Source organism: Perissodus microlepis, chromosome 11 (assembly GCF_051167445.1).
Source record: "Perissodus microlepis isolate ML-2025 ecotype Zambia chromosome 11, ASM5116744v1, whole genome shotgun sequence".
Lineage (NCBI taxonomy): Eukaryota > Metazoa > Chordata > Actinopteri > Cichliformes > Cichlidae > Perissodus > Perissodus microlepis.
In genome coordinates this window covers 7,973,724-8,000,875 of record NC_140471.1, presented here as the reverse complement: position 1 = coordinate 8,000,875, position 27,152 = coordinate 7,973,724, and the positions used below count along the sequence as shown (strand labels likewise).

The 27,152-nt window shown below is 40.1% G+C and overlaps 1 protein-coding gene and 1 pseudogene across 1 annotated transcript; both read right to left on the bottom strand.

The window, feature by feature from the left end:
• Positions 1-14,419: 14,419 nt before the first annotated feature.
• Positions 14,420-15,509, bottom strand: LOC146377173 (chemerin-like receptor 1; annotated as a pseudogene).
• Positions 15,510-23,866: 8,357 nt separating this feature from the next.
• On the bottom strand, positions 23,867-25,578 carry LOC146377172 (chemerin-like receptor 1). The gene has a single exon (XM_084944383.1). The coding sequence runs from the start codon at positions 25,576-25,578 to the stop codon at positions 24,541-24,543; it is 1,038 nt and encodes a 345-aa protein (XP_084800509.1). The 3' UTR covers positions 23,867-24,540.
• Between the last annotated feature and the right edge of the window lie 1,574 nt (positions 25,579-27,152).

The following is a 27,152-nucleotide window of genomic DNA, read 5'->3' as shown; positions in this document are numbered from 1 at the left end:
TTCAATAATTACTTCCTCCAAACCATCAACGTGTCTTTTAGACCCCATTCCTACAAAACTGCTCAAAGAAGTCCTGCCATTGATTAATTCTTCGATCTTAAATATGATCAACCTATCTCTAATGGTCGGCTATGTACCACAGGCCTTCAAGCTGGCTGTGGTTAAACCTTTACTAAAAAAGCCATCTCTAGACCCAGCAGTCTTAGCTAATTATAGGCCAATCTCCAACCTTCCTTTCATATCAAAAATCCTTGAAAGAGTAGTTGTCAAACAGCTAACAGATCATCTGCAGAGGAATGGTTTATTTGAAGAGTTTCAGTCAGGTTTCAGAGCTCATCACAGCACAGAAACAGCTTTAGTGAAGGTTACAAATGATCTTCTTATGGCCTCTGACAGTGGACTCATCTCTGTGCTTGTCCTGCTAGACCTCAGTGCAGCGTTCGATACTGTCGACCATAATATCCTATTAGAGCGATTAGAACATGCTGTAGGTATTACAGGTACTGCACTGCAGTGGTTTGTATCATATCTATCTAATAGACTCCAATTTGTGCATGTAAATGGAGAGTCCTCTTCACACACTGAGGTTAATTATGGAGTTCCACAGGGTTCAGTGCTAGGACCAATTCTGTTTACATTATACATGCTTCCCTTAGGCAGCATCATTAGAAGACATAGCATACATTTTCACTGCTATGCAGATGACACCCAGCTCTATCTGTCCATGAAGCCAGATAACACACACCAATTAGTTAAACTGCAGGAATGTCTTAAAGACATAAAGACCTGGATGGCCGCTAACTTTCTGCTTCTTAATTCAGATAAAACTGAGGTTATTGTACTCGGCCCTGAAAATCTTAGAAATATGGTATCTAACCAGATTCATACTCTGGATGGCATTACCTTGGCCTCCAGTAACGCTGTGAGGAACCTTGGAGTCATTTTTGACCAGGACATGTCCTTCAACGCACATATTAAACAAATATGTAAGACTGCTTTCTTCCATTTGCGCAACATCTCTAAAATTAGAAATATCCTGTCTCAGAGTGACGCTGAAAAACTAGTTCATGCATTTATTACTTCCAGGCTGGACTACTGTAATTCATTATTATTAGGATGTCCAAAAAACTCACTGAAAAGCCTTCAGCTAATCCAAAATGCTGCAGCAAGAGTACTGACAGGGACTAGAAGGAGAGAGCATATTTCTCCTGTTTTGGCTTCCCTTCATTGGCTTCCTGTTAAATCCAGAATTGAATTCAAAATCCTACTCCTCACATACAAGGTCTTAAATAATCAGGCCCCATCTTATCTTAATGACCTTGTAGTACCATATCACCCTATTAGAGCACTTCGCTCTCGCTCTGCAGGCCTACTTGTTGTTCCTAGAGTATTTAAAAGTAGAATGGGAGGCAGAGCCTTCAGTTTTCAGGCCCCTCTTCTGTGGAACCAGCTTCCAGTTTGGATTCGGGAGACAGAAACTATCTCTACTTTTAAGGTTAGGCTTAAAACTTTCCTTTTTGCTAAAGCATATAGTTAGGGCTGGACCAGGTGACCCTGAATCCTCCCTTAGTTATGCTGCAATAGACGTAGGCTGCCGGGGGATTCCCAAGATGCATTGAGTTTTTCCTTTCCAGTCACCTTTCTCACTCACTATGTATTAATAGACCTCTCTGCATTGAATCATATCTGTTATTAACCTCTGTCTCTCTTCCACAGCATGTCTTTTATCCTGTCTTCCTTCTCTCACCCCAACCGGTCGCAGCAGATGGCCGCCCCTCCCTGAGCCTGGTTCTGCCGGAGGTTTCTTCCTGTTAAAAGGGAGTTTTTCCTTCCCACTGTCGCCAAAGTGCTTGCTCATAGGGGGTCATATGATTGTTGGGTTTTTCTCTGTATCTATGAAGCGCCTTGAGGCGACTTTTGTTGTGATTTGGCGCTATATAAATAAAATTGAATTGAATTGAATTGAATTATTGTTTACATGAGATGAACTGCAGAATGGCAGATAGAGACAAAATAATGTTACTGTTAATCTGATCTTCAGGTTTTACACGCATACATATACACACGCAGTTACTGTCTCTCCATTTAGAAAGGCAGAGGCGTCATGATGTAATTATTTTACATGGAGTGTTTTTTTTTCCTGTGTAATAAACAATCAACATTGCTATTTTTCAAAAAATGCCTCTCTGTGCAAAATGGGTTCAAAAACATAAACAATTGTGGGATGCTGTTTGTCTGTGATTTGAACCGGGGAACAAATTGTGGCAGGATCATCATGATATTATTTGTATCCCACTGTAACTTTACTGTATAAAGAGCTAACATCTCCAAAATGTCAGGAGTAGTTAGTCATTACAAGAAGTGTTTGTGAAGTAAAAATCAAGAATGTGGGATACTGTTTGTCCGTGATTTGGAGACCCCAGCGCGTGCTCCCGACACAGGGAAACCCAATTCTGCAGGGTAGGCCTACTTTGGCACTTGTGCAGGTGAAGCCAAAGGGAAGATATGCTTCATCATATTTTCTAGTCTTTGGCTTGGAAGGAAATTGGTTTGGAAACATATTTGGCGATGCTTCATCTCCTGCTTTGCGGTGGTGTGGGAGCCCCGTCAAAAGCCTGTCCATTATGCTCGCAGTGTCCAAGCGTTTTTTTTTTCTTTTCATACTGACTTTCATTATTATATCCATAAACGTTGGCTAAAATGAAAAACAAACTTTCAACTCTCATTACAGCAATCCACCAATGACCATTCAAGTCAGTCTGTTGCACTACAAGATCCCCAGGAAAATTATTAAATTACATTGCTACACCCCCGACCTCATTGAGCCATGGCTAAACAGCATTTTGCTGCCCCATTGGTTTGACCTAAAAGATGCATCGCTATCCGATGAATGAGTCTCTTGTAGAAAAATGTAAACAGTGCTGGACATGCAACACTGCATGCCAGCTGCCGTTAATCCCGAAGAAGAAGAAGTAGTGCCCGGTTTCATAGCTGTGTCCAAATTTAGCAGCTGCATCCTTCGGAGGCCGCATTTGTAGGCCAATTATGTACAGCGACGCAGCGAAGCCTGTCCAAATTCGAAGACTCCCCCAAACACGGCCGAAAAATGCGTCCTTCATTTCCCCAGATTTGAAGGATCGGGTGCAGCCTTCTTGGCCCAATCTATTCCAGGATTTATAGCGCGGCCCAGCCAATTCCAGTTTTCAACAATGGCGGTAGCTAGTTAGTTTTAATATTACTCCTATTACTCTTTCTAGGTCACAAAATAAACTTTTAACATATTTTCAGGCGAGAATGTAGCTGTGTAAACTTCAAATATCTGCTCGGTTTATCAAGACGTCACATATTTTTTTCAAAAGTGCTCCGACATTTTCGGAGACGTCTGTTACACACCAGCTCGATAGCTAGAGGGTTCAAGGGTCACTGGAGCCAGCGAGAATAGCGAACTCCCGGCACATCATTTTCAAACCCCCCGTGGTGTTTTACTACTCAGGTTAAACATGATATATAAGTCACTTAGATAACTTATAAATGTTATTGTTTGGCTTTTTTCAGTGTTTTATTTGTTCCTGAGTAAATCGGTTTGGCTGAGTTTAAAGTTGTAGTTTTTACACAGCTGAATAAATGTCAAACAGAGAACATATTAAACAGAAGTGTGAAATGGTAGAGAATTTACTCCAGTGTCCTGTTATATTTTACATAGAAAGAACAGACGACCAAGTTTATTAAACTCCACCGAGACAATCTACAAATTTCATTGAAAGTTCAATAAACTGTCATCTGCTCTTTATTTTTAGTTAGCACATACCTTAAACATATCAAGCTGCAAGCTAATAATAGTTATATAAGAGGAGACGCATGCTGGTGCAATAAGCTGTACGTTTTACGTCCAATGGGCGCATGATCTGATTAGTCGACTAATCCCAAAAATAATCGGTGACTAGTCGACTACCAAAATAATCATTTGTGGCAGCCCTACTGGCAACCATACCTGCACTTTGTCTGTTTTGTTCCTTGATATCTTCCAGTTTTGTTATAAATTTCTTCTCGAGTCCCAGAATGGCTTCAAAAATAGTTTTATTGGAGATATCATCTTCCTTCTCTGAAGATTTTGTTCTTTTTTTATTCTCTGGTGGTTGTTGTGATAGAGTTGGCGGTGCTGAGTCTGCTCCGCGTTCTCATTTGTTTAGGCCCACATTAGCAGCTTCGATACTAGCATAGCCATGTTCACTGACTTTAGCATGCGAAGACGTTAGAGCAGGGCGATATGGACCAAAATTCATATCTCGATATTTTTTTAATCCCATAAAGTAAGAACAAAAAGAGAGTTCTTGGTCAAAGGTACTTGTCCCAGATGTCACACATGGAACTTTTATTAAGATACAACTGTAGATGTACATGAAAAAATAGTCAAAAATAAATAGTCAGCATTTATTAAGTAATAATGCTCCATTTCTTCTTTTCATACATAACAAAAAGCTAAAAATTGTAAACTAAATGTAAAATGTAAACTAAAAAGATGCAGATCTAAAATAACAAAGGCAACTTGCTCTTTAAAAAGTGCTTACACTGAAGTAAAGTTTTCTAAAGTGCTTCTTTGTGTGTATTCCTGAACAATCATCTGGTACTTTGTGCAAAAAACAAAACATGTAAACAGATTGAATGAAATTAACAAAATTCCATTCTTTGGTCAGTGGGTGTTTGTGCAAATCTCCAATGACAATAACAATATAGAAAGAACACAAACAATTGGCAAGGCCAACAACTGTACAGCTTACAGATTTTGTGCCAGGAAAACTAATCTGTCAACATTATCAGGCTTCAAGGATGCCCTGTGGCAGGTTACAGTGTTTCCACTGCAACTAAAAATCCTTTCAGAAGGGGAGCTGGTAGCTGGCACACAAAGGTCTATCCAGCACTGAGCCTCCTGACTCAGTGCTGGATAGGCAACTTCATGTTCCTTCCACCATTTGAGAGGGTCAGCATCACTCTCTACACAAACTGACAACAGGTAGCTAGAAAATTCATTTTCAATTGCTTCCCTTTTTGTGAAACCAGTGTTGGTGGCTGTGCTGTGCTGGAAGAAGCTTGCCAGTGATCTCTTTTGTGTCCTACTGCTGCTTCTTCTCGGTCTGCAGACTCAGGCACGGCTGGATCAGGCAGCTCAGACAAACACGTACCCTGATAGCTGAGCAGAGACTCTGCCTCCAAGATGAGTTTATGTTTTAGTGCATTAATCTTCTCACTTGGGGTGTATTTCGCCCTGAACCATGGATCCACAAAAGAAGCAATGTCCAACAGGTCACTGGTAGATGGATCTGCATATTTATTGTTGAGGTAATCCACAATGCGGGTCTTGATGAATTTACACAGCTCACTATCCTCCTCTCCAGTTGCCAGGAGGCTAGTGTTAAACAGGTGTAGCACAGGTCTGACATATGACAGGGTCACATACTTCTCTCCTGAAAGTGCATCAGTTAAGTCCTGACAGGGTTTGAGAGCTTTCTGAACTGCTTCCAGGACCTCTATGTCCTGCCAAGTAGGGACTAGAGGTCTGGTTTTCATGTCGACAGAGAGGACTTTAGAAAGTGCTCTTTCCTGCTTCAGAACCCTCTAAATCATCAGAAGCCTTGATCCCCAGCGAGTTGTTGCCTCTGTGAGTAGCTGGTGACTTGGAAGACCCAGCTGTATTTGCACTTCAGCCAGCTCTCTTCTCTTCCTCCAGCTGTAGGAGAAGCTGCTGATGACTTTCTTACACAGAGAAATAGCCCGGGTAATGCGGGCATCATCCATAGCATGTCCTGTGACACACAAAATACAAACTTTTAAAATCACTTTAATTGTTATGTTAAGATGCAAATCACTCAAAGGCAAATTAATATCCATCTCAGTTGTATAGAATGTGATGCATAAGACTTAACAATATTTGCAAAATGTGTCTTGTATTGTATAACCTAGAAATGGTTCTAGTTAAACTATCTTGGTAAAATCACCAGCAAATGATTGGAACGTCTATTTTTTTACACCTTTTAATCTCACAATGTATTTAAAAATGTATCCCTGTATTGTCTCAGCTGGGGTCCTCATTTAGTGTCACAATCCTCAATCTAATACAAGCACAAATACACCCCAATACGTTTACTGGATTTAATAGGGATAGGTTATTAATTTATTCAACTAACTTTTGATTTCTAAGTGATAGATGTATATGCTGGCTATGACTTATAAAAATATTTGTCTTGTGGTCCATAGGCATGTTTAGCTCTGCAAGTGACTCTATAAACTTTTCATTTATTAGCATTTTTTTTTTTTTTTTTTTCAAATCAACAAATTCAGTATTGCACTCACCAATGGCCAGATGAAGCCTGTGACCAAAACACTGGATCCTCGGCCACTTGTTCAGTTGAACTGCCTTGACAATATTAGCCCCATTGTCCGTTGTTATAGCAACCAGTCCCGCTGGGTTGAGCTTCCAGGTTTTGAGGACATCCTGCAGGGCTTCTGCTATATGCTGTCCGGTGTGGTCTGGAGGAAAGTAGCTGGTCTGGAGACAGGCAGTTTTCAGTTCCCAGTCTTCCATGAAATGTATAGTCACACTCATATATGGCTCGCATGTCCTGCTGGACCACATGTTGGTGGTCAGTGCGAAGTGAGACACTTTGGTGAGCTGGGCAGCGAGACTCTGTCTAACTTCAGTATACATTTTTGGCAGTGCTTCTCTGGTGAAGTATTTCCGGCTAGGTAACTGGTATCTTCAGTCAAGAGTTTTTAGCAGCTGTATAAAGCCCTCTTGTTCCACAGTTGAGATGGGGACCATGTCTTTAGCAATATAATAGGCAAGGCAAGGCAAGTTTATTTATATAGCACAATTCAACAACAAGGTGATTCAAAGTGCTTTACAGAGACATTAAAAAACAAAAACAAATAAAAAGCATGATTTAAAATTGATTAAAAAAAACAGTAGATAAAATCAGAACAGTAGATAAAATCAGTAGTTAAAATGTAAGTTTTGAAATTTAAGCTTAAAAGTGTGGATTTGGTGTTTTATTCAAATGCAGCTGAGAATAGGTGAGTCTTCAACCTGGATTTAAATAAACTGAGTGTTTCAGCTGATCTGAGGCTTTCTGGGAGTTTGTTCCAGATATATGGAGCATAAAAGCTGAATGCAGCTTCTCCGTGTCTGGTTCTGACTCTGGGAACTGATAAAAAACTGGATCCAGATGACCTGAGGGATCTGGAAGGTTCATACTGGGTCAGGAGGTCACTGATGTATTTTGGTCCTAAACCATTCAGAGCTTTATAGACCAGCATCAGAACTTTAAAGTCTATCCTCTGACGGACAGGCAGCCAGTGTAAAGACCTCAGAGCTGGACTGATGTGGTCCATTTTTTTGGTCTTAGTGAGGACTCGAGCAGCAGAGTTCTGAATGAGCTGTAGTTGTCTGACTGAATTTTTATGTAGACCTGTAAAGATGCTGTTACAGTAATCGAGCCTACTAAAGATGAATGCATGGACTAGTTTTTCCAGGTCCTGTTGAGACATCAGATCCTTTATCCTTGATATATTCTTGAGGTGATAGTAAGCTGATTTTGTTATTGTCTTAATGTGTTTTTCTAAGTTTAGGTCTGCATTGTTACGGATTCAAATATTGGGGATGGATACAAGAGGAAAAACCACAATAACAACACTGGTCCGGCCGGGTTGAGTCAAACGATGATTTTAATGATCACACGCGTGGGAGATGGACACCGTACGCAGACAGCATCAGATCTCAAAATGGTGGAGCATTGATCAAACTCTTATAGCCTCTAGTGGCCCCCACCTAATCATAAAAGCCTAAACATTCACATTCTTTCTCTCACACAGTGCCTAAGCTACAACCTTGGCTCCCTGTTTATCTGCTCCCGCTGAGATGGGGCAGAAAACTCCAGTATGTTCTGTTCTCTTCTAATCAGACAAATAAGGCGATGACTTTCTGCAAACAGTATTTCTCATAACTCAGCAGTATAATGCATCATAAAACAATATCATTCATTCACAATAAACCAGCAGTCTAATGTAATGCAACTCAGCTTAACAAATGCAAGAGTTATCACCTTCTTCTAATTCAGGAGAATAATGCAAACTAAAACTACATAATAATTCACCATCTTTAATTAAGGGTCTAACATGGCATAAAATAATATTATAATCTGACTTGATATATTCTTGAGGTGATAGTAAGCTGATTTTGTTATTGTCTTAATGTGTTTTTCTAAGTTTAGGTCTGCATCCATCACTACACCCAAATTTCTCGCCTGGTTTGTGGTTTTTAGGTGTATAGATTGAAGTTCTCTGGTGACCTGTAATCTTTTGTTGGCACCAAAGACTATTACTTCAGTTTTGTTTTTGTTTAGCTGGAGAAAATTGTGGCACAACCAGTCATTAATTTCCTCAATGCATTTACCAAGAGCCTGTACAGGACCTCAGTCTCCTGGTGACATTGTGATATATATTTGTGTGTCATCTGCATAGCTATGATAGTTTATTTTGTTGTTCTTTATAATCTGTGCCAGTGGGAGCATGTAAATGTTAAACAGAAGGGGTCCCAAGATGGAACCTTGGGGAACTCCACATGTGATACTTGTCTGTTCAGATGTGAAGTTACCTATTGATACAAAGTATTTCCTGTTTTCTAAGTATGTTTTGAACCAGTTTAGTACAGTTCCTGAAAGACCTGCCCAGTTCTCCAGTCGTTTGAGTAATATGTTGTGGTCAACTATATCAAATGCTGCACTGAGATCCAGTAAAACTAAGACTGACATTTTCCCACTGTCTGTATTCAGACATATGTCATTAAACGCTTTGGTCAGAGTGGTTTCAGTGCTGTGGTTCTGTCTAAAACCTGACTGGAAGGCATCATAGCAGTTATTCTGTTTTAAGAAGTAATAGAGCTGTTGAGAAACTGCTTTTTCAATGATCTTACTTAAAAATGGGAGATTTGAGATCGGCCTGTAGTTGTTCATTTGTGTCTTGTCAAGATTGTCCTTTTTCAGTATAGGTTTAATTACAGCAGTTTTTAGTGGTTCTGGAAATGATAGGCCACTGCTTTAGTAATTTCCCCCCACTTCTCACGTTTTGTATCACATGGCACAGCACAAGTATATGAGTGTTGTAAGGTGGTCTGTTTCACAGCAGGAAACTCGGAAGACTTTGCGGTCTGGGCTACAGCACGCAGTTTCACACACTCTTCATGCTGCACTTTATGGCGCTGTTGTAAATGGTGGAAAAGATTAATAGTGGTTGAATCTTTCGTTGCAACGCTTTTTCGACATTCTCTACAGAATGCATTTGTGGCGTGGGTGTGGTCTCTGGCCGGCTGCAGAGGAGGGGTGGCGCAGTGAGTTCCCGGGGCGGCGCAGGGGCGGGGTGAACAGGTTTGCTGAGAAGTGAAGGTGATTGTCACTCTTTATATGTTCGCAGTGACAGTCGGAGGCAGAAGAGCGGACGTGACAGCAGAGAGCGGGAGTGACTGTGTCCCAGTGAACCTAAAACCACAGTATTAATAAAAGTATTGCTGTCCCCACACCTGTGTCCCGTGGATGCTTTACAGGACAAACGTTACAACATTATTCTGCTGCTCATCTGACACTTTGAACCCGAACCATCTCCAAATAATTGAGCCACTGGTTTTCTTTTTTCCGACAAGCTCCTCTTCGCTAGCTCCCGTGTCCATCTTGTCACCAACTGGAGGTGTAGCGATGGGGGGGGGGGAGGGGGAGGGTGTTGTGTTTAGTGAGGGAGAGAGGCGGGGCAGACAAACCCAGACGAGAGAGTCAAAATAGCGGTTCCACAAGTGTAATTATAATGCAACATAGACTATATCCATATAAACGATATTGTCACATCTTATGTCTTGTATAAAAATATATTTTTTAAAAACTCAATATATCGCCCAGCGCTAGAAGACGTCTTAGCATTGGAGTTTGACGGCACAAATTACAGCTTTGCATGCTTAATAATCGTTTGGGCATCCATGGTTGTAATTCAAGTGGAGGAAGAACAAAGTTACTTAGCAAATTTTACTGTCTTTCGGAGCTCCTGAAAAAACACGACTGTTCAAGACGCCATCTTGGTGCCCTCCCTCGATTATGCGTTTACGTGTGGACAAGGAAAACTGAGATTTAGTCATGCAACATCAAAGGTGTGCGCCTAATTTGACGTGACGCTGTGCGCCACGTTATTGTTTACATGAGATTATTTCCACAATGATGGATAGAGACAAAATACTGTTGCTGTTAATCTGACTATCTCCAGTTTTTACACACTTGCATATACACACACAGTTACTGTCCCTCCATTTACAAAGACAGAGGCGTCAGAGTGAACTTCGGACGTGGCTTCTACACTGCTGCTGTCACAACTGAAATCCCGCCATCGGTTTTGAATAAATTTACTTTTCTTTAAAAAATAAATATATGCTGTATGCATTTTAGTTTATTCCCAAGTTGTGTGTCTACACCACCCAAAATACTGTCTTTAGTTATTAACTTTTGAAATGTTGAAGGCACTTCAAAAGTAACACAAAATTATCTGCCATTCCAGGAAAACAAAAACTTTTTGGAAGTACTTAAGGTTTTGTGAGTGTACAAAACCTTGTTTAGCCTTTCCCTCCCAGGCTGCTTCTGATTGGCCAACATTTCATTTTTAGCGTTGACATGTGGATGGAGATATTTTTTCAAAACTGCATGTGTGGACGGGATTTTTTTTTTTTTTGTTGTTGTTGTTACGAAAATGGAAAATCTCCGTTTTCGTTTTAAAAAATAATCCCGTCCACACATAAAGGCAGAAATTAAGGAAAATGCTGCTAGGAACATGCCAAAGCAGCAGGTGGCGCTATATTCCTAACCGTGTAGAAATGTTGGCCAATCAGAAGTCTAGAAGCCTCGGTGGGAAAAAGTAAACAAAGCTGGGGCATAGAAGCAGAACCGAGTTGTATGTGTGGAGGGACAGTAACTGTGTGTGTATATGTAAGCATTTAAACACTGCAGAGAGTACAATTAACAGTAATAGTATTGTAGAAATTCATTTCACCGAAACAATAACGTGGCGCACACTGTGACGTCAAAAAAGGCGCACACCTTTGACACTGCGTTTTCTCAGTTTTTCTCGTCCACACATAAATGCAAAAACGGAGTTTTAGAAAATATCCACCCTGGCAGGAGTTTTTAGAAATCTCCGTTTTCAGTGACCGAAAACGCCGTTTACGTGTGGACGAAAGGTGCAAATGCATAGAAAAATCTGCGTTTTCAAAAATACCCGGGTACGTGTGGACGTAGCCTTAGTTTCATTGCTGAATCTAAGAAACAACAGGCTGTAGAGGGGGACTTTAATAGAAACAATATGTATATATTTAGCATAATATATGAATCATTCATTTGAATCATCCAAGTATGCAAACTAAAAATCTTATAAGACCACAAACACTGTTGAGGTGCAGTTCACTGGATTTGCCTGTGGATATTTTCCTCTGTCTTACTTCTTGCCTTTTGTGTCCTCTGAGTTTTTGTGTCTTCCAGCTGTTAATATCCAGACAGATTTATTATTTGATTTGCTTATAAGGAGTACTTGAGTGTTTTGAAAGGTGTCTATTAAAACTTTATTAAATGTATGTATTACATTTTTTAAAATTACAATACAAATTTAATGCCACAAACTTAAGTTGTCATATACATCTGTGAGTTTATGTGCACAACATTATGCACATGTGGTCTGTGCATGTACACACATGAAGATTTTGACATAACAGCATCTATGAAAGTGTTCATTTTGTAGAAGTCACAACTCAAACCTAGACTAGAAAACTGTCTAAAAGAGTGGCTCAAACTACTTTCAATATTTAAACTGTCATTTGTAGTTTTTCTAAGCAAAATCCACAACTGTTAAGATCCCATCGATACAGTCCAGATCAAAAGTTAAGACCACTTGAAAAATGGCAAAAAAATCATATTTTGCACGATTGTATCTTAAAAAGGTTCTGAGTAGAGCTTCAACATCCAAAGAGAAGAAATGGGAGTGAGACAAAACATTTTTGTGACCATGCAATGCTCACAAAAAAACAGCGCTTGAACTGAAACTTCTGATCGGGACTGTATTTGTTGATGCTGTCTCCGCTTAGTGAACAGCAGCGCCCTCTGAAGTTTGTGTGTAGAAGTGAAAAAGGCAACTGGAATTGCATAAATAGATTTTTGGGATTTTGTACAAGATTGATAATTATTTTACATTTTAATATTTTAATGGAAACATTATTAGGTTTTCTTTTAACAAATGCACAATTGTCAATCTGTATGGAAGTAAATTTAAATTCTCATCTATAAAATGCTGTAAACATATTTTTTTACTTCTTAATGTTGTTTTATTTTTGTTTGAAAATTTGTCATTGTAGCAGTTTGAGAAAATATCCTACTGCAGGCCTTCTCGCGCTGTCTCAAGATCAAGCGAACTGATTCTGAAGGCCATAATTGGAAAAATTCCCAAATGTGTGTTAATGGAAACAAAGAAATGTGCATTTTGTTTTATAGATATTTGGATTTGTCAGTGCTGCTATGTGCATATTTTTGATCAAGCAGCTGACTTCACAGCCCACTGTTCATTCAGTGGGCTAGTTTCAGTTATTGTGTCAATTTACTCTTTATGAGGTTGGGAAAGCCTGCAGTAAGTTGAGAAGTCACTTGGATGAGTAACGAAACGCTTCTCCCACTAAAAAACGCGACTTCCAGATGAACAGAATCAACCTTTTGGGAATGAACTTTGAGCTTTTCCTAAAAAAACACAGGTTTTACAATATTTAAGGTTTTATTTGTGTAAGTACAGATTTAACATGATCAAATATCACTTAGAATAAACAACAATGATGATGATGATTTAAAAAATGATATGAAATTTAACCAACAAATTCTTATCTAAATAGGTCTGAATAGCTAGAGATAATCCTTAATCCTTCGGTTTTGCTGCTGTTTCTAAGGCAGTCACAATAGCTGCTGCAGTCATCAACAGTGTTGGTCAAGTTACTTGAAAAAAGTAATCAGTAACTAATTACTGATTACTTCCCCAAAAAAGTAATCCCGTTACTTTACTGATTACTTATTTTCAAAAGTAATTAATTACTTAGTTACTTAGTTACTTTTTAAAAACACGATTTACAACCTGAATAGGTGATAAAGCGATAGATCTGTCAACCCAATTCTACTTTTTCTGCATAATCCATCATACAAAATGTAATCAAATGGAAAAGTCTCTTTTTTTAAAAAACTTGTTTTATCCGTTTTAATCTTTTAACTTTATGCATCAAGCAAAAATTTAATTATATGCACCATTCTCTGACTTGAAGAAATTAGTTTAACATTTAAACCTATTTTCTGCACATTCCAGCACATAAAATAAAATATTTTTTGTGTTTACACTCAGTCTTTCAAATAGATGCAAGTAAAACATAGCAGAAAGTAAATAAAATCAAAGACTAGCAGTCCTGTTGCTCTATTTTCACCTGTAAAGCAGGAGTGGGGTAGGCGGAGGTTTACCCTGGTGCAGGTGTGGCGCAGCGGTCAGTGGAAGAATCCGCGAGTTTCTCTGTGAATTTCCCATTACCTCGTTGTGCACTCGGAGCTTGTTTAGGGGTTTTTTTCGGTGTAAAAAGAAGTTTTCTTTCCACGCACAACGGATGCTAATGTTTTTGTCACTTTTTATGGAATCAAACTCAAAGTAAGGTCAGTACTTCCAAGCTTTAAACACTGCACGCTCATACTCTCTCCCGCACGGGATATATGATCCATTGTTGATCTGCAGACAGCTGTTGTCACGAACATCGCACTCGCTTACGTCACTGTCATGAGACATTCTTGCAAAAAAATCACGGTTTTAGTAACGCAGTAATGCAGCGTTCCTACGGGAAAGTAACGGTAATCTAATTACCGTTTTTGCAATAGTAATCCCTTACTTTACTCGTTACTTGAAAAAAGTAATCAGATTACAGTAACGCGTTGCCCATCTCTGGTCATCAATAACTCATTTCTCTCTACCTGATGGAGACATTATAATACACAGTTTTAAAGTCAAGCTTATGATGTTACTCCTGTCAGTATCTTTTGCACTCTTTATTATTTAGCATCAAATATTAAGTCCAAGTACAATCTTTTTTGTTTTCAAATCTCATATCATAATGCAAATTACCCAGTAAATTTTCAACATCATGGTTTTGGATAAATTCACTGCTGTTATTCTATGGTAACTTATTTTAATTGAAAAGAACAATATTAAATATATTAATATTAAAATTAAACTGTAAGATTATGCAAAAGGTTTGATGTGTGAATGTGTTTTTTTAAGTCCAAAAATAACATGAATAATGTATCATGTCGGTGACAGCTTCACATGTCAATATTCAAATCTGATTATCTTTGCTCTGACTGGTGTCCTCTGTCTTTGAGTAAGTGTGAGAGTGTGCCTCCACATCCTGGAAGGCAGTCTCGAGCCAATTCAGGATGGATTTGCGGATTTCTTTCTTGAAATCTTGTCCCATGAACACATACAGCAGTGGATTCAGGCAGCTGGTAAAAAATGCCAAACTTCTAGTAAGAGGATTCCCAACAGCAATGACATAGACTAACGTTTCATTTGGAGCAGCAGCTCTGAATTTCACCAGCTCAATGAGACTCATGATGTGAAAGGGAGCCCAGCACAGAAAAAAAGTGATGATAATGGCAGCAATGATCTTGAGGGGGCGACTTGACTTGCTGGCCAGGACACGGTTTCGTTTGAGATGCTTGATGATGACAGCGTAACAGGACACAATGACAGTGAAGGGAACAACAAAAAGCAGCAAGAAACGGGCGATGATCATGGCCTGATGACGAAACTTTTGCATCTGAATAACAGATGGTAATTCATAGTTATCAGAAATAGCATAGCTGTTGAAGCAGAGGATTTTGCCTTTCTCAAACACTTTCTCAGTGTTCCTGAAGAAAAAGCATGGAGCGCTGAGAATGAAAGCCAGTATCCAAACACACAGACTCACACAGGACGCCTTACGCATATTTCGGTGATTCTGAGCCCACACGGGCCACACTACAGAGACACATCTATCCACACTGATCACCACCAGAATGTAGACACTGGCAAACGTGCAGAAAGAGCACCATGGTGTTCAGCCTGCACATGATCTTACCAAACGGCCAGTGCATCCCCAAAATCTTGTATGTCACATTCAAAGGCAGATATGCCGCAAAGATGAAGTCAGCCACAGCAAGGTGGAGGTACCAAACTGTGTTAACAGTTTTCTTCATTTTGAACCCGGTGACCCAGATAACCACTCCATTCCCGACCACACCAAGGAGAAAGATCAGGGAATAAACAATGATAGACATGGTGTTGAGAGACTGCTTCAACCCGGGATACGTAAATGTATGGCTATTTCCATCAGGTACAGCAGTTGTATTGATTTGATTGAGGGAGTTTGTGGTCGACTCCATCATTGTCTTGAGACCTACGACATAAATGTAATTAAAAGTCATTTATATTTTTTTATACATTTTATACTTATATTTAATTTTTATATTAATAAATTACAACTAGATGTTTAATATTTAAATGAAACACTTGCACCTTGGTCATTTTGCTCCTTTGCACTGACTGGACCATGATAAATATGTGCTCGGATCACGTAAAATGCTTTTTTTTTTATGTTTTCAACTCTTCGGTATTGTTCAATAAAAATATTTCATCCATTCCAAAGTGCTTTAAAGAAAGACCTAATTCCAACATTTTACAGTATTTTACTGTATTACAAGCAAGAAGTTTCACAAAGTCAAGTTACTTAATGTTAATTGATTAGCGTAATTTATTATTTAAATCAAAATATATCTGTATCTGCAGAGTTTAGTGGTTAACATTTTTCCCTAACAGATCCTGCAGCAAAATAACAAAGGTTACGTACCTTAAGTAAAGTTGCCTTGTTAGTTTTGGATGGACTGATTGTAGAAAAATACCTAATAAAGATTTGACAGGTTAATATAACTCTGTGCAAGGGGTGGGGGGTTGACTGTTGTTGTCACTGTATCATTACAAAATCATTACAAAAAAGACTGTTGAATTTCTACACTGTCACTGTCTAACCAGAGTTTTGTTGTAAATTAGAATTATGACAAAATATACAATGAATTACTCCATAACTTCAGACAAAGGCAGTACTGTCACTTAAATAAATCAATTTAACTCATTTTCCTTAATTTTAATAAATTACCTTAATTTAATTAAAATCCAGCGCTGGTTAATTCCTCCATAGCAAATAACCAATGATTTTACAATCCTGAAATAGGGGGAAACTCCCACTGGGTTTAAATCTGGGACTCTCCTTCTCAGATGAGAGGTGAAATGTCTTCAAGCAACTTAAAGAAGTCCAGACGCTTTTCTTTCCAACTCCTTAGACTACAATGACCTGGATGACTGAGAACCTTCACAGACAAACATTATGTACCTTTTTCTTAATAGTTGTTGAGGAATTCCCTGCAGAGGAATGTCTGATCAAACTGACTGGTTAATATGACTGCCTATAAAGCAAGAGAAAGAGACGGGGAGAGGGAGACGGGTAATCAAAATATATCTGTATCTGCAGAGTTTAGTGGTTAACATTTTTCCCTAACAGATCCTGCAGCAAAATAACAAAGGTTACGTACCTTAAGTAAAGTTGCCTTGTTGGTTTTGGATGGACTGATTGTAGAAAAATACCTAATAAAGATTTGACAGGTTAATATAACTCTGTGCAAGGGGTGGGGGGTTGACTGTTGTTGTCACTGTATCATTACAAAAAAGACTGTTGAATTTCTCTGCAGGCTGAAGATGACTAAATTTGGATATGTATATAGTTTGTATTGCAACAGTATGACTCTGTCAGAATTTTGCAAAGTTGTGAAACTCTGAGGTCAACTATTTTGTTGTTTCATGTGTGTGGTAAGTATTAAGTTTTATTTGAAAGTCAGAGAGACCAAAAGAACTAAACTGGACAAGCCTTGTACAGTTAAATAATCTTCTTAACGCAAAGGAAAGAATAATAATAAATCCACACAAAACTGTGTCAAAGACTCAGCACCGTGACAGTGATAGTGCTTGTGTTAAGGCACCAACTCTAAAACCATCCTCTGACTCTCTTCTTCATGTGCACCATGTATCATCATTCATCATGTATCAGATTCTCCCATGATCTCTGAAAGATGGGCAGGTGCCTGGATTTTTGGGGACTGGGGGGGGGGGCATAGTGTGTAGATACTCTGCTAAGTCACTGTGTTTGAGTCACGTTGAGAAAAGAACTAAACCGCCACAAGATTGGTTCAGATCTCTAGATTCATGTATGTCCAAATTCCTTTGGAAAAATAAACCCCCACGTATAAGCTTAAAAACATTACAAAAGACCAAGGATAAAGGAGGATTAGAACTACCTAACTTTCAGCACTACTTCTTAGCCAACAGGCTTCAGGTTATCTCAGGATGGTTAATACATACCCTCTTAGATGAACCTTGGCTAGATGTAGAACAAGCACTTTGCAATAATCTAGAGATTTCAGATCTACCATTTATCAGCTCAAACATCCAACGACATGAATGCTTCAAAAGCATCAGCATCAGCTCTTCTCTGACAGCATGGTGGGAGTTTCTAAAATTGACGGAGTCTTCATTAATCCCATGCAAACGTACACCTATCTGGAACAACCCTGACATATTACAAAATAATATGATAAACTTTTCAGATTGGAGTGGTAAAGGAATCAAATATTTAGAACATATACTAGAAGGAACAGAATTTATTTCATTTGACAGACTAGTTACACAATATGGGATCAACAAGAAAAGATTTTTAGAATATCAACAAATTAAATCCATAGTAAAAAAGAAATTTAAACCGGGTCAAGTTGAACTACAAACACCACCAAGTGTGGTTCAATTTCTTACTCTTAAAACCCCCAGATTACAATCCAAAATATACAGAATGCTTTCTAAAACAGATGAATCAATATCACTTCCTATTGCAAAATGGGAAGCGGATTTATCAGTTAACTTAGACCAAAACTTCTGGTCTCAGATTTGCTTAAAAACCTTTCATCTAATTAGAAATCCCAGTCTTCAAGTAATTCAATACAAAATACTACATAGAGTGCACTATACAGGTCATCGGATGTTCAAGATGGGCTTTACGTCTACCAACAACTGCTCACACTGTCAAACCAAAACACCGGACAATTATATCCACGCTCTTTGGTTCTGTCCACCAGTTCAGAAGTTTTGGCGCGAGATATGTGAAGACTTATCAAAGTGTCTGAAATGTAACATTCCAACTTCCCCTTTAGTGTGTTTGTTGGGCAGCTTAGATAATGTCACTACAGATAAGAATATAGCCCATATGGTTTTCACTGCCCTATGCATAGCCAAGAAAACAGTCCTCATGAACTGGAAAAATAAAAATAATCTTAATTCTAACCAATATAGAAATTATCTATTAGATTACATTAGTCTCAATACAGCCTCTGCCACCACATCAGATCAATTGCTCTGGGCTCCTTTGATTAGCTCCATCACCTAGTGGGGGTGGGGGGTCATAGTTTGGTCCCACCTTCGCTGTTGTGATTGGTGTGGGGGTAGGGACAGGCTTAGGGCGTCGGGGGGTTCCCCAGGAGCATCTTCCTTGGGGGGCTCAACCCGGGGTAGCGGTCATGGCCTATTAGGGGCTCTGTTGGCTCTTAGGTGACGGTTTCCTCGTGGCTGCGTGCAGCGGGGCTAGGGGAGGGTCTGTGCTGACGGACGTGGGTTACTGACCTGGTAGCCTGGCTTCCCCTGGGTGGGTCCGGGACGGGCGTGAGGTTCTGGGGGCGCTCCGTCTCTGGGCCGGGGCCCTGGCTGGGCCTCGGGGGCTTGGGTCCTGGTTGGTATGTTGCTGGGGTTGTGGGCAGGTGGGTGTATGGGGGCTCGGCCCTGGCGCAGGGTGCCGCCAGTGCATCGAGCCACCTGGGGGGCTCTTCAACTGGTGGGGGAGGTTGTTACACCTTGCAGGAGCTCTCCTCTCTTCAGGAACTCACTCTGCAGGAGGGGGAGATACAGGAGAGGTGGAGGAAGACCTCAGCCTGGGCGTCTATTGTCTTGTGTAGTCTGGAAGATGAGTGGATGACGGGGTGGGTGCAGTTTTCTCTGTGGTGGGGTCAGGTGGGCTGTCCCGGGCCCTGTGGGGCCGGGCGGCGCTGCTGTTCTGGGCCCCGGTCCGAATGGGCCTGGGCCCCCTTTCCCTGGCGGGTTGCAGAATATGGGGTTGCCTACTGGGGTCAGCGGGGGAGCTGGCCCCAGGGAGGGGTCACTTGGCACGCTACACGGACTCCAAAAGACCATCAGGGTGTACACCTCACCCCTGGCGTCGTTGCCCACCTCTCAATTTTAAATACATGTAGACATTGAGGGCTATCAGGAGCAGTGTTGGTCAAGTTACTTGAAAAAAGTAATCAGTAACTAATTACTGATTACTTCCCCAAAAAAGTAATCCCGTTACTTTACTGATTACTTATTTTCAAAAGTAATTAATTACTTAGTTACTTAGTTACTTTTTTAAAACACATTTTACAACCTGAATAGGTGATAAAGTGATAGATCTGTCAGCCCAATTCTAATTTTTCTGCATAATCCATCATACAAAATGTAATCAAATGGAAAAGTCTCTTTTTTTTTAAACTTGTTTTATCAGTTTTAATCTTTTAACTTTATGCATCAAGCAAAAATTAAATTATATGCACCATTCTCTGACTTGAAGAAATTAGTTTAACATTTAAACCTATTTTCTGCACATTCCAGCACATAAAATAAAATATTTTTTGTGTTTACACTCAGTCTTTCAAATAGATGCAAGTAAAACACAGCAGAAAATAAATAAAATCAAAGACTAGCAGTCCTGTTGCTCTATTTTCGCCTGTAAAGCAGGAGTAGGGTAGGCGGAGGTGTGCTCTGGTGCAGGTGTGGCGCAGCGGTCAGTGGAAGAATCCGCGAGTTTCTCTGTGAATTTCCCATTACGTCGTTGCGTACTCGGAGCTTGTTTAGGGGTTTTTTCGGTGTAAAAAGAAGTTTTCTTCCCACGCACAACGGACGCTAATGTTTTTGTCACTTTTTATGGAATCAAACTCAAAATAAGGTCAGTACTTCCACGCTTTAAACGCTGCACGCTCATACTCTCTCCCGCACTCGATATATGATCCACTGTTGATCTGCACACAGCTGTTGTCACGAATGTCGCACTCGCTTACGTCACTGTCATGAGACATTCTCGCAAAAAAATCACGGTTTTAGTAACGCAGTAACGCAGCGTTCCTACGGGAAAGTAACTGTAATCTAATTACAGTTTTTGCAATAGTAATCCCTTACTTTACTCGTTACTTGAAAAAAGTAATCAGATTACAGTAACGCGTTACAAGTAACACGTTACTGTAATCTGCACCCAGACCCAGGTGGTGTTACCCTTTTCCCTGCGGTGGGGAGAAGCAGACTGCCCCGACTCCGCAGCAGCAGGGAGGCCCCACACTCCAGACCCCAGTCAGACGGCCAACTCCTCCTCCTGGCCCCCCGCTCCAGCAGGTCGCAGAGAACGGTAACGCGTTACTGCCCATCTCTGATCAGGAGGGGCTATGCGCTTACCTGCTGCTCTCTGGCAGGTAGCTCCATGCCCTCCTGGGTCTTAAATGCACCTTAGAACACACATGCATCAACACTACATATGAGCGGGCGGAGGGAGGTTTGGAGTCTTCACACACCCCCGTTCTCTACGACCTGCTGGAGCGGGGGGCCAGGAGGAGGAGTTAGCCATCCGACTGGGGTCTGGAGTGTGGGGCCTCCCTGCTGCTGCGGAGTCGGGGCGGTCTGCTTCTCCCCACCGCAGGGAAAAGGGTAACACCACCTGGGTCTGGGTGCAGTTTCCCCCTCCAGGGGCAAGAGTACCTAGACCCGGTTCTTAGAGTACGCTTGGGGAGTGTGATTGTGTGTACAGTGTCTCTCTATGTCTGTCTCCACGTTGGTTGAGTGTTGAGTAATTGCATATGAGAGCATGAGGGTGGGAATGGATGTTTGTATCTGTGTGTGCCTGTATGTCTGTGTCTATATGTCAGGTTGGGTATCAGACGCCACCTCTCTGGGGACATCTCAGGCCCTCCAAGGTTTGGAGGCCTATCTCCCCCCACCACCACTTCCCCTGCCGGTGGCAGACTCCCTCAGACATCGGTGCATTGGTGGTTCTTTGTGTCCGGGGATGGGCGTCCAGGTACACACCTCCTTGGCGGCCGCTTATCGGGGCCTGGAGCCTGGGGCTCGCTCGGGCCACATCGGAGGTGGGGTGCCCTCAGCCTCTCGGTGTGGGGCTCGGTCACTCAGGCGCAGCTGGCTGCCGGCGGAGCTCACGGGCGCGTCACTGCAACCCCCCCTGGCTTCTGCTCCGCGGCTGCTGAGTGACCCCTCATCTGGGGCTCTCCTCAGCTCTTTCTGGGACAGTGGCGCGGCTGCCCCTCTGTTGGTCTTCCTTGGTCTCTTGTGTTCTGGGGGCCTCTGGATGTCTGGAGTCTTGATCTCCTCCATACCTGCTTCATGCCCTGGAGGACGGGGCTGTGGCTCCCCCACACCCTCTAGCAGATCATTACATGAAGGAACCTTTTAAAAACAAGCGCGTTCATGCTCACAGGTGTACACACGGGTGCTCACACACACAAACTACACCCTTTTTGACTCCTACCTCAAAGCACACTGTGCACTGTCGATATTACGTGCTGCACAATAATGTTTAATATTTAGTATTTACTGTTATATTCCCATAGATCATCGTGATATTGCTCTCGTTTTCTTCTGCTTGTTTTCTTTTTTCTTTCTCAACAGGTGATCCAGGTGATTGATATATGTATTTTTTTTTTCTGCTTATTTAGTTGGTTTTTGGTTTTTTGCCCTTTATCCCCGTCCCTCTTCTCCGCTGTTTTTTCCCCCTCTTCCTTTCTCCCTTTTCTTTTCCTCATTCAAGTCTGTCCCGTATCTAGCAAGTGAAAATAAAAAAATAAAATAAAATAAACAATAAAAGGTGAATAAAATAGACCATTACGGCAAGGCTGGGATGGTCAATTTGGTAAAGTAAATCCGTTGGGCATCTTTCCTCGCCTTTAGACAATAATTCTGATGGCAAAAGAACCAAACAGGACAGGCAAAAAAAGAAAAAAAAAGAGAAAAGTAACCAAATTTCATCCTAAAAGAAGGACAGAGTACTTTTTACTACTGTCAAACATAAAAATTGGTAAAAGTAGGTTTTCAGTTCAATAAAGAAATAAGGATTACAATATGAAATTATTTGTGGCCAGTGCCATACACGGTAATGGTGGCTGTCTGATGCTGGGTGAGAAGATGAATTTTACTATTGATTGTGCAGTGGATGGGTAACTCTATTTCACTGAGTGGAAAACTAGATGTTTTCTCAAATCAATACAATAAAATAAAATAAAACAAAGAAAAGAAAAGAGAAGTTTTACTAGGTCTGACTGATTGCTACCAAAAACAAAAGTATATAATAAATCACAGTTCATCAACAGATGCATCATCTATCACTGTTTTTCTGTTTTGATGTTTTTATCTTTTCATTTTTTGAAAACTTTAAATCTTTTTATTGTAATTGCTTTAAAATTGTATGCAGAGCAGATGGCTGCTGTTGTTAATGAAAGCTCAGTCCCTATCAAAAGTTTAAGACCACCTGAAAAAGGGCAAAAAATCATATTTTGCATGGTTGGACCTTCACAAGGTTACAGGTTGAGCTTCAACATGCAACAAGAAAAAATAATGTTTTGTTAACTCCCATTTCTTCTTGTTGAATGTTGAAGCTCTACTTGTAACCTTGTTAAGATCCAACCATGCAAAATATAAAGTAGAATCCTTCACTGCTCATATCAACACTGTGGATAAAAACATAAAGTTCACCGGGGAAGACATAAAGGATAACTGTTTGCCATTGCTGGACTGTTGAAGGGAATCGAAACCTCAACATTGAAGTTACCGGAAGCCCACACACAAGGACCAGTACCTCCTCTTTGACTCGCACCACCAACACATATTGGGAGCGTCTAACATCCAGAACAAGAGCACCCCAGCATTCACAGCACACCTGAAATACTTGTTAACACTGTCATACTCACAAGGTTTAATATCAATACCTTATTTCACGTTATCAGCACTCTCTTTTTTTTTACACCCTTGTGCACTTATGTACTTCTTACCAAAGATATTTATGCTTCATGAATAACAGATGATTTCATTACAGCCGGTCTAGTTAGCACATAACGGAGAATAAGAGATTAAGAAAGCACCCTGAATGATTTGTAGCCTTGATGTCTGCCGTAAGGTTTGCTAAATTAAATCTATTAAAAGCTGCCGCAGTGTGCAGCTTTATTTATGACTACTGTCATATTGCTGTGTTTGTTATGTAAAACACCTCTCCCTACAGGTTACGACTATATTAACAATGCATGTGCTCTGTGTTCTGTCATTGGGTATTTCATAATGATAAATTATTATTCAGGGTTAGATGTGTTATGCATTTATTTCTAAATGTATTTACAACTGTACAGTACAGGTGAAGATATATAACTGGGAGAAAGACATTGGTCATGAACCAAAAGAAAAAGAAAGAAAAGCAACTGCTAATTTAAGCTTAGTAGCATCATAATGATTATAAATTCATATATGCTAGACTGCTGGATAAAATGTGAATTTTTATATGATATCGCTAAAAAGCACCAAGGGGTGATTGGCGCTGTAGCCTATCCCAGCTGTCTTGGGGCAGGGAGCACTCTGGATAGGTCACCAGTCTGCCACAGAGCTAACAGATAGGCAAGTTAGAGTCAACAATTAACACATCCCCACTAACTGCATTATTGTTTACAGAATACCTAGAAAGGGGAGAACATGCAAACTCCACACAGAAAGACCTGATGGTGGAATTGAACTCAGGACCTTCTTACTGTGAGGCAGCACCGCTAGCCACTGTGCCAGCAGGGTGATTCATCTTATGAAAATTTATATACAGACTAAATAAGTTATACTTACAACATAGTAATTGCACATTTTGCTTACACTTTTGTTTCTTTATCTCATACTATTTCACCTCAGTATTCAAAACAGACATCTCCTTGCTATGATTGGTGTTCGCTGATTTTACCTCTTTTTCCAAATCCTTTTAGTTTCATATAAGAACACACAAATCCACACTGTGAGTCAAAGAGACACCAAAAACAAGACAGCACCGATCTAATGTATCACAGCATTTGTACAGTTAGCCATTTCCATTAGATTAATAAGAACAGTTTAATTGCTATATTCATTAAAAAGATTTACTCTGGAGTAATATTTACAGCTAAAAAACACCCAAAAGCAATTTGACATCTTTTTTTAAATTATTATTTACCGTTTTGTATTTTTGTAAAATAGCTTTGTTACATCACTGTCTGCCTTATACCACAGGATTCAAAGCTCTGTTTGCTCTGTCTGGTGTGTCTTCTCTTCGTGGAAGGCAGTCTCCATAATTTTTAGAATGGATTTTCTGACTTCATCCTTAAAATCTTGTCTGATGAACACATACAGTAGTGGGTTCATGCAACTATTTAGAACGGCCAAATTGGTGCTGAGAGGTATCCCAATAGCAATAATGTGGAGTAATGTTTTACTCTGAGTATCAGCTGTGAAGATAACCAGCTCAATTAGACCTATAATATGAAAGGGAGCCCAGCACACGAAAAAACAGATGATAATAGCAGCAATAATTTTAAAGGCGCAACTTGACTGGCTAGCCAGGTTGCGGTTTCTCCTGACATGATGGATGATGACACCATAACAAGAGACAATAACAGTGAAGGGGACTGCAAATCCTAGGAGGAAGTTGGTGATGACAATGGCTTGAAATTGTATGTTGTAGTCGAAAAGAGTGTCAAAGCAGATTATTTTGTCCCCAGACTGTTGCTCGGTGTCCATGAAGTAAAGGTACGGAGCACTGAGAATCAAAGCCAGTATCCAAACACACAGACTCACATAGGACGACTTGCGTATATTTCTGTAGTTCTGAGCCCACACGGGCCACACCACAGACACACATCTGTCCACACTGATCACCAGCAGAATGTAGACACTGACAAACATGTGCAGAGAGATTAGAGTGGTGCTCAGCTTGCACATGAAATTGCCAAAGGGCCAGTGAGACCCTAAAGCTAAGAAAGTCACATCAAAGGGCAGAAATGCTGCGAAGAGAAAGTCAGCCACAGCAAGATTAAGGTACCAAACTGTGTTAACAGTTTTGTTCATCTTGAACCCGGTCACCCAGATAACCATTCCATTCCCGAGCACGCCAAAAACAGAGACCAGGGAGAAAACAGCGATAGACATGGGATCAAACGACTGAAACAACTGAGCAAAGTAATTCAAGTCGTAGTCATCAGTTTTTTCAGAGTCATTTCCATGAGCAGCAGTAGCTGTAGTTCTCTGATCAAAATAGTGAGTAGTCATCTCCATGATTGTCTTGAGACCTGCAGTAGCCATGCAACAAAGAAACAAACAAACAAACAATTTCAATGCATATAAAGTCATTTATAGTTATTCTAATCCATGAAATATCTCCTCGATGTCTAATTGAGCTGAAGTTCCAGCACAACTTAAGATTAACCATATCAGCACTTGGTTTTAATTAAGTTATCAGAAATTTTAATATGTAGAGATAAACGATAAAATATAAATACAGGGTTAACTATAAAGTAATGGCCACGTCTGGGACATGCTTGTTGTTGATCTAGTGACTCATTAAACTACTAACGTTATCAGTGAGAGGCGTTTGAAAATAAAAACAAAGCATTTCATTTTCCAAACAAGTAGACACAAGCATGAAAAGAGACATAATTTGGTTGCCAGCGGTTTTTTCAAAAGCTTTAAAAGATGTAATTTTAAACCAACCTGAATGATTGCTTATGTGGATTTATTTTTAAAAATCCACAGTTGACCCGTTTTTATAATGCAGCTTGATGCAGTTTATTTGCAGAAGTTGAAATATTTTAATTCAAACTCACATTGCCCTCTTTTTACATCATGCCCACTCGTTACATTGACCTATTCTGTAATATGCAAGCGTTAAAACTTTGCTTCATGTTTGCTTTGAGGGCACCTTAATACACTATAGCAGCGGTTTTACAGCTATTAGGCAAAGGCATAAAAATTTCTACACTGTCACTGTCTAACCAGAGTTTTGTTGTAAATTAGAATTATGACAAAATATACAATGAATTACTCCATAACTTCAGACAAAGGCAGTACTGTCACTTAAATAAATCAATTTAACTCATTTTCCTTAATTTTAATAAATTACCTTAATTAAATTAAAATCCAGCGCTGGTTAATTCCTCCATAGAAAATAACCAATGATTTTACAATCCTGAAATAGGGGGAAACTCCCACTGGGTTTAAATCTGGGACTCTCCTTCTCGGATGAGAGGTGAAATGTCTTCAAGCAACTTAAAGAAGTCCAGACGCTTTTCTTTCCAACTCCTTAGACTACAATGACCTGGATGACTGAGAACCTTCACAGACAAACATTATGTACCTTTTTCTTAATAGTTGTTGAGGAATTCCCTGCAGAGGAATGTCTGATCAAACTGACTGGTTAATATGACTGCCTATAAAGCAAGAGAAAGAGATGGGGAGAGGGAGACGGGTAATCAAAATATATCTGTATCTGCAGAGTTTAGTGGTTAACATTTTTGCCTAACAGATCCTGCAGCAAAATAACAAAGGTTACGTACCTTAAGTAAAGTTGCCTTGTTGGTTTTGGATGGACTGACTGTAGGAAAAAAACCTAATAAAGATTTGACAGGTTAATATAACTCTGTGCAAGGGGTGGGGGGTTGACTGTTGTTGTCACTGTATCATTACAAAATCATTACAAAAAAGACTGTTGAATTTCTCTGCAGGCTGAAGATGACTAAATTTGGATATGTATATAGTTTGTATTGCAACAGTATGACTCTGTCAGAATTTTGCAAAGTTGTGAAACTCTGAGGTCAACTATTTTGTTGTTTCATGTGTGTGGTAAGTATTAA

Excerpts from the sequence above, each read along its gene's own strand:
- LOC146377172 (XM_084944383.1), bottom strand. The coding sequence starts at position 25,578 with ATGGAGATGACTACTCACTATTTTGATCAGAGAACTACAGCTACTGCT.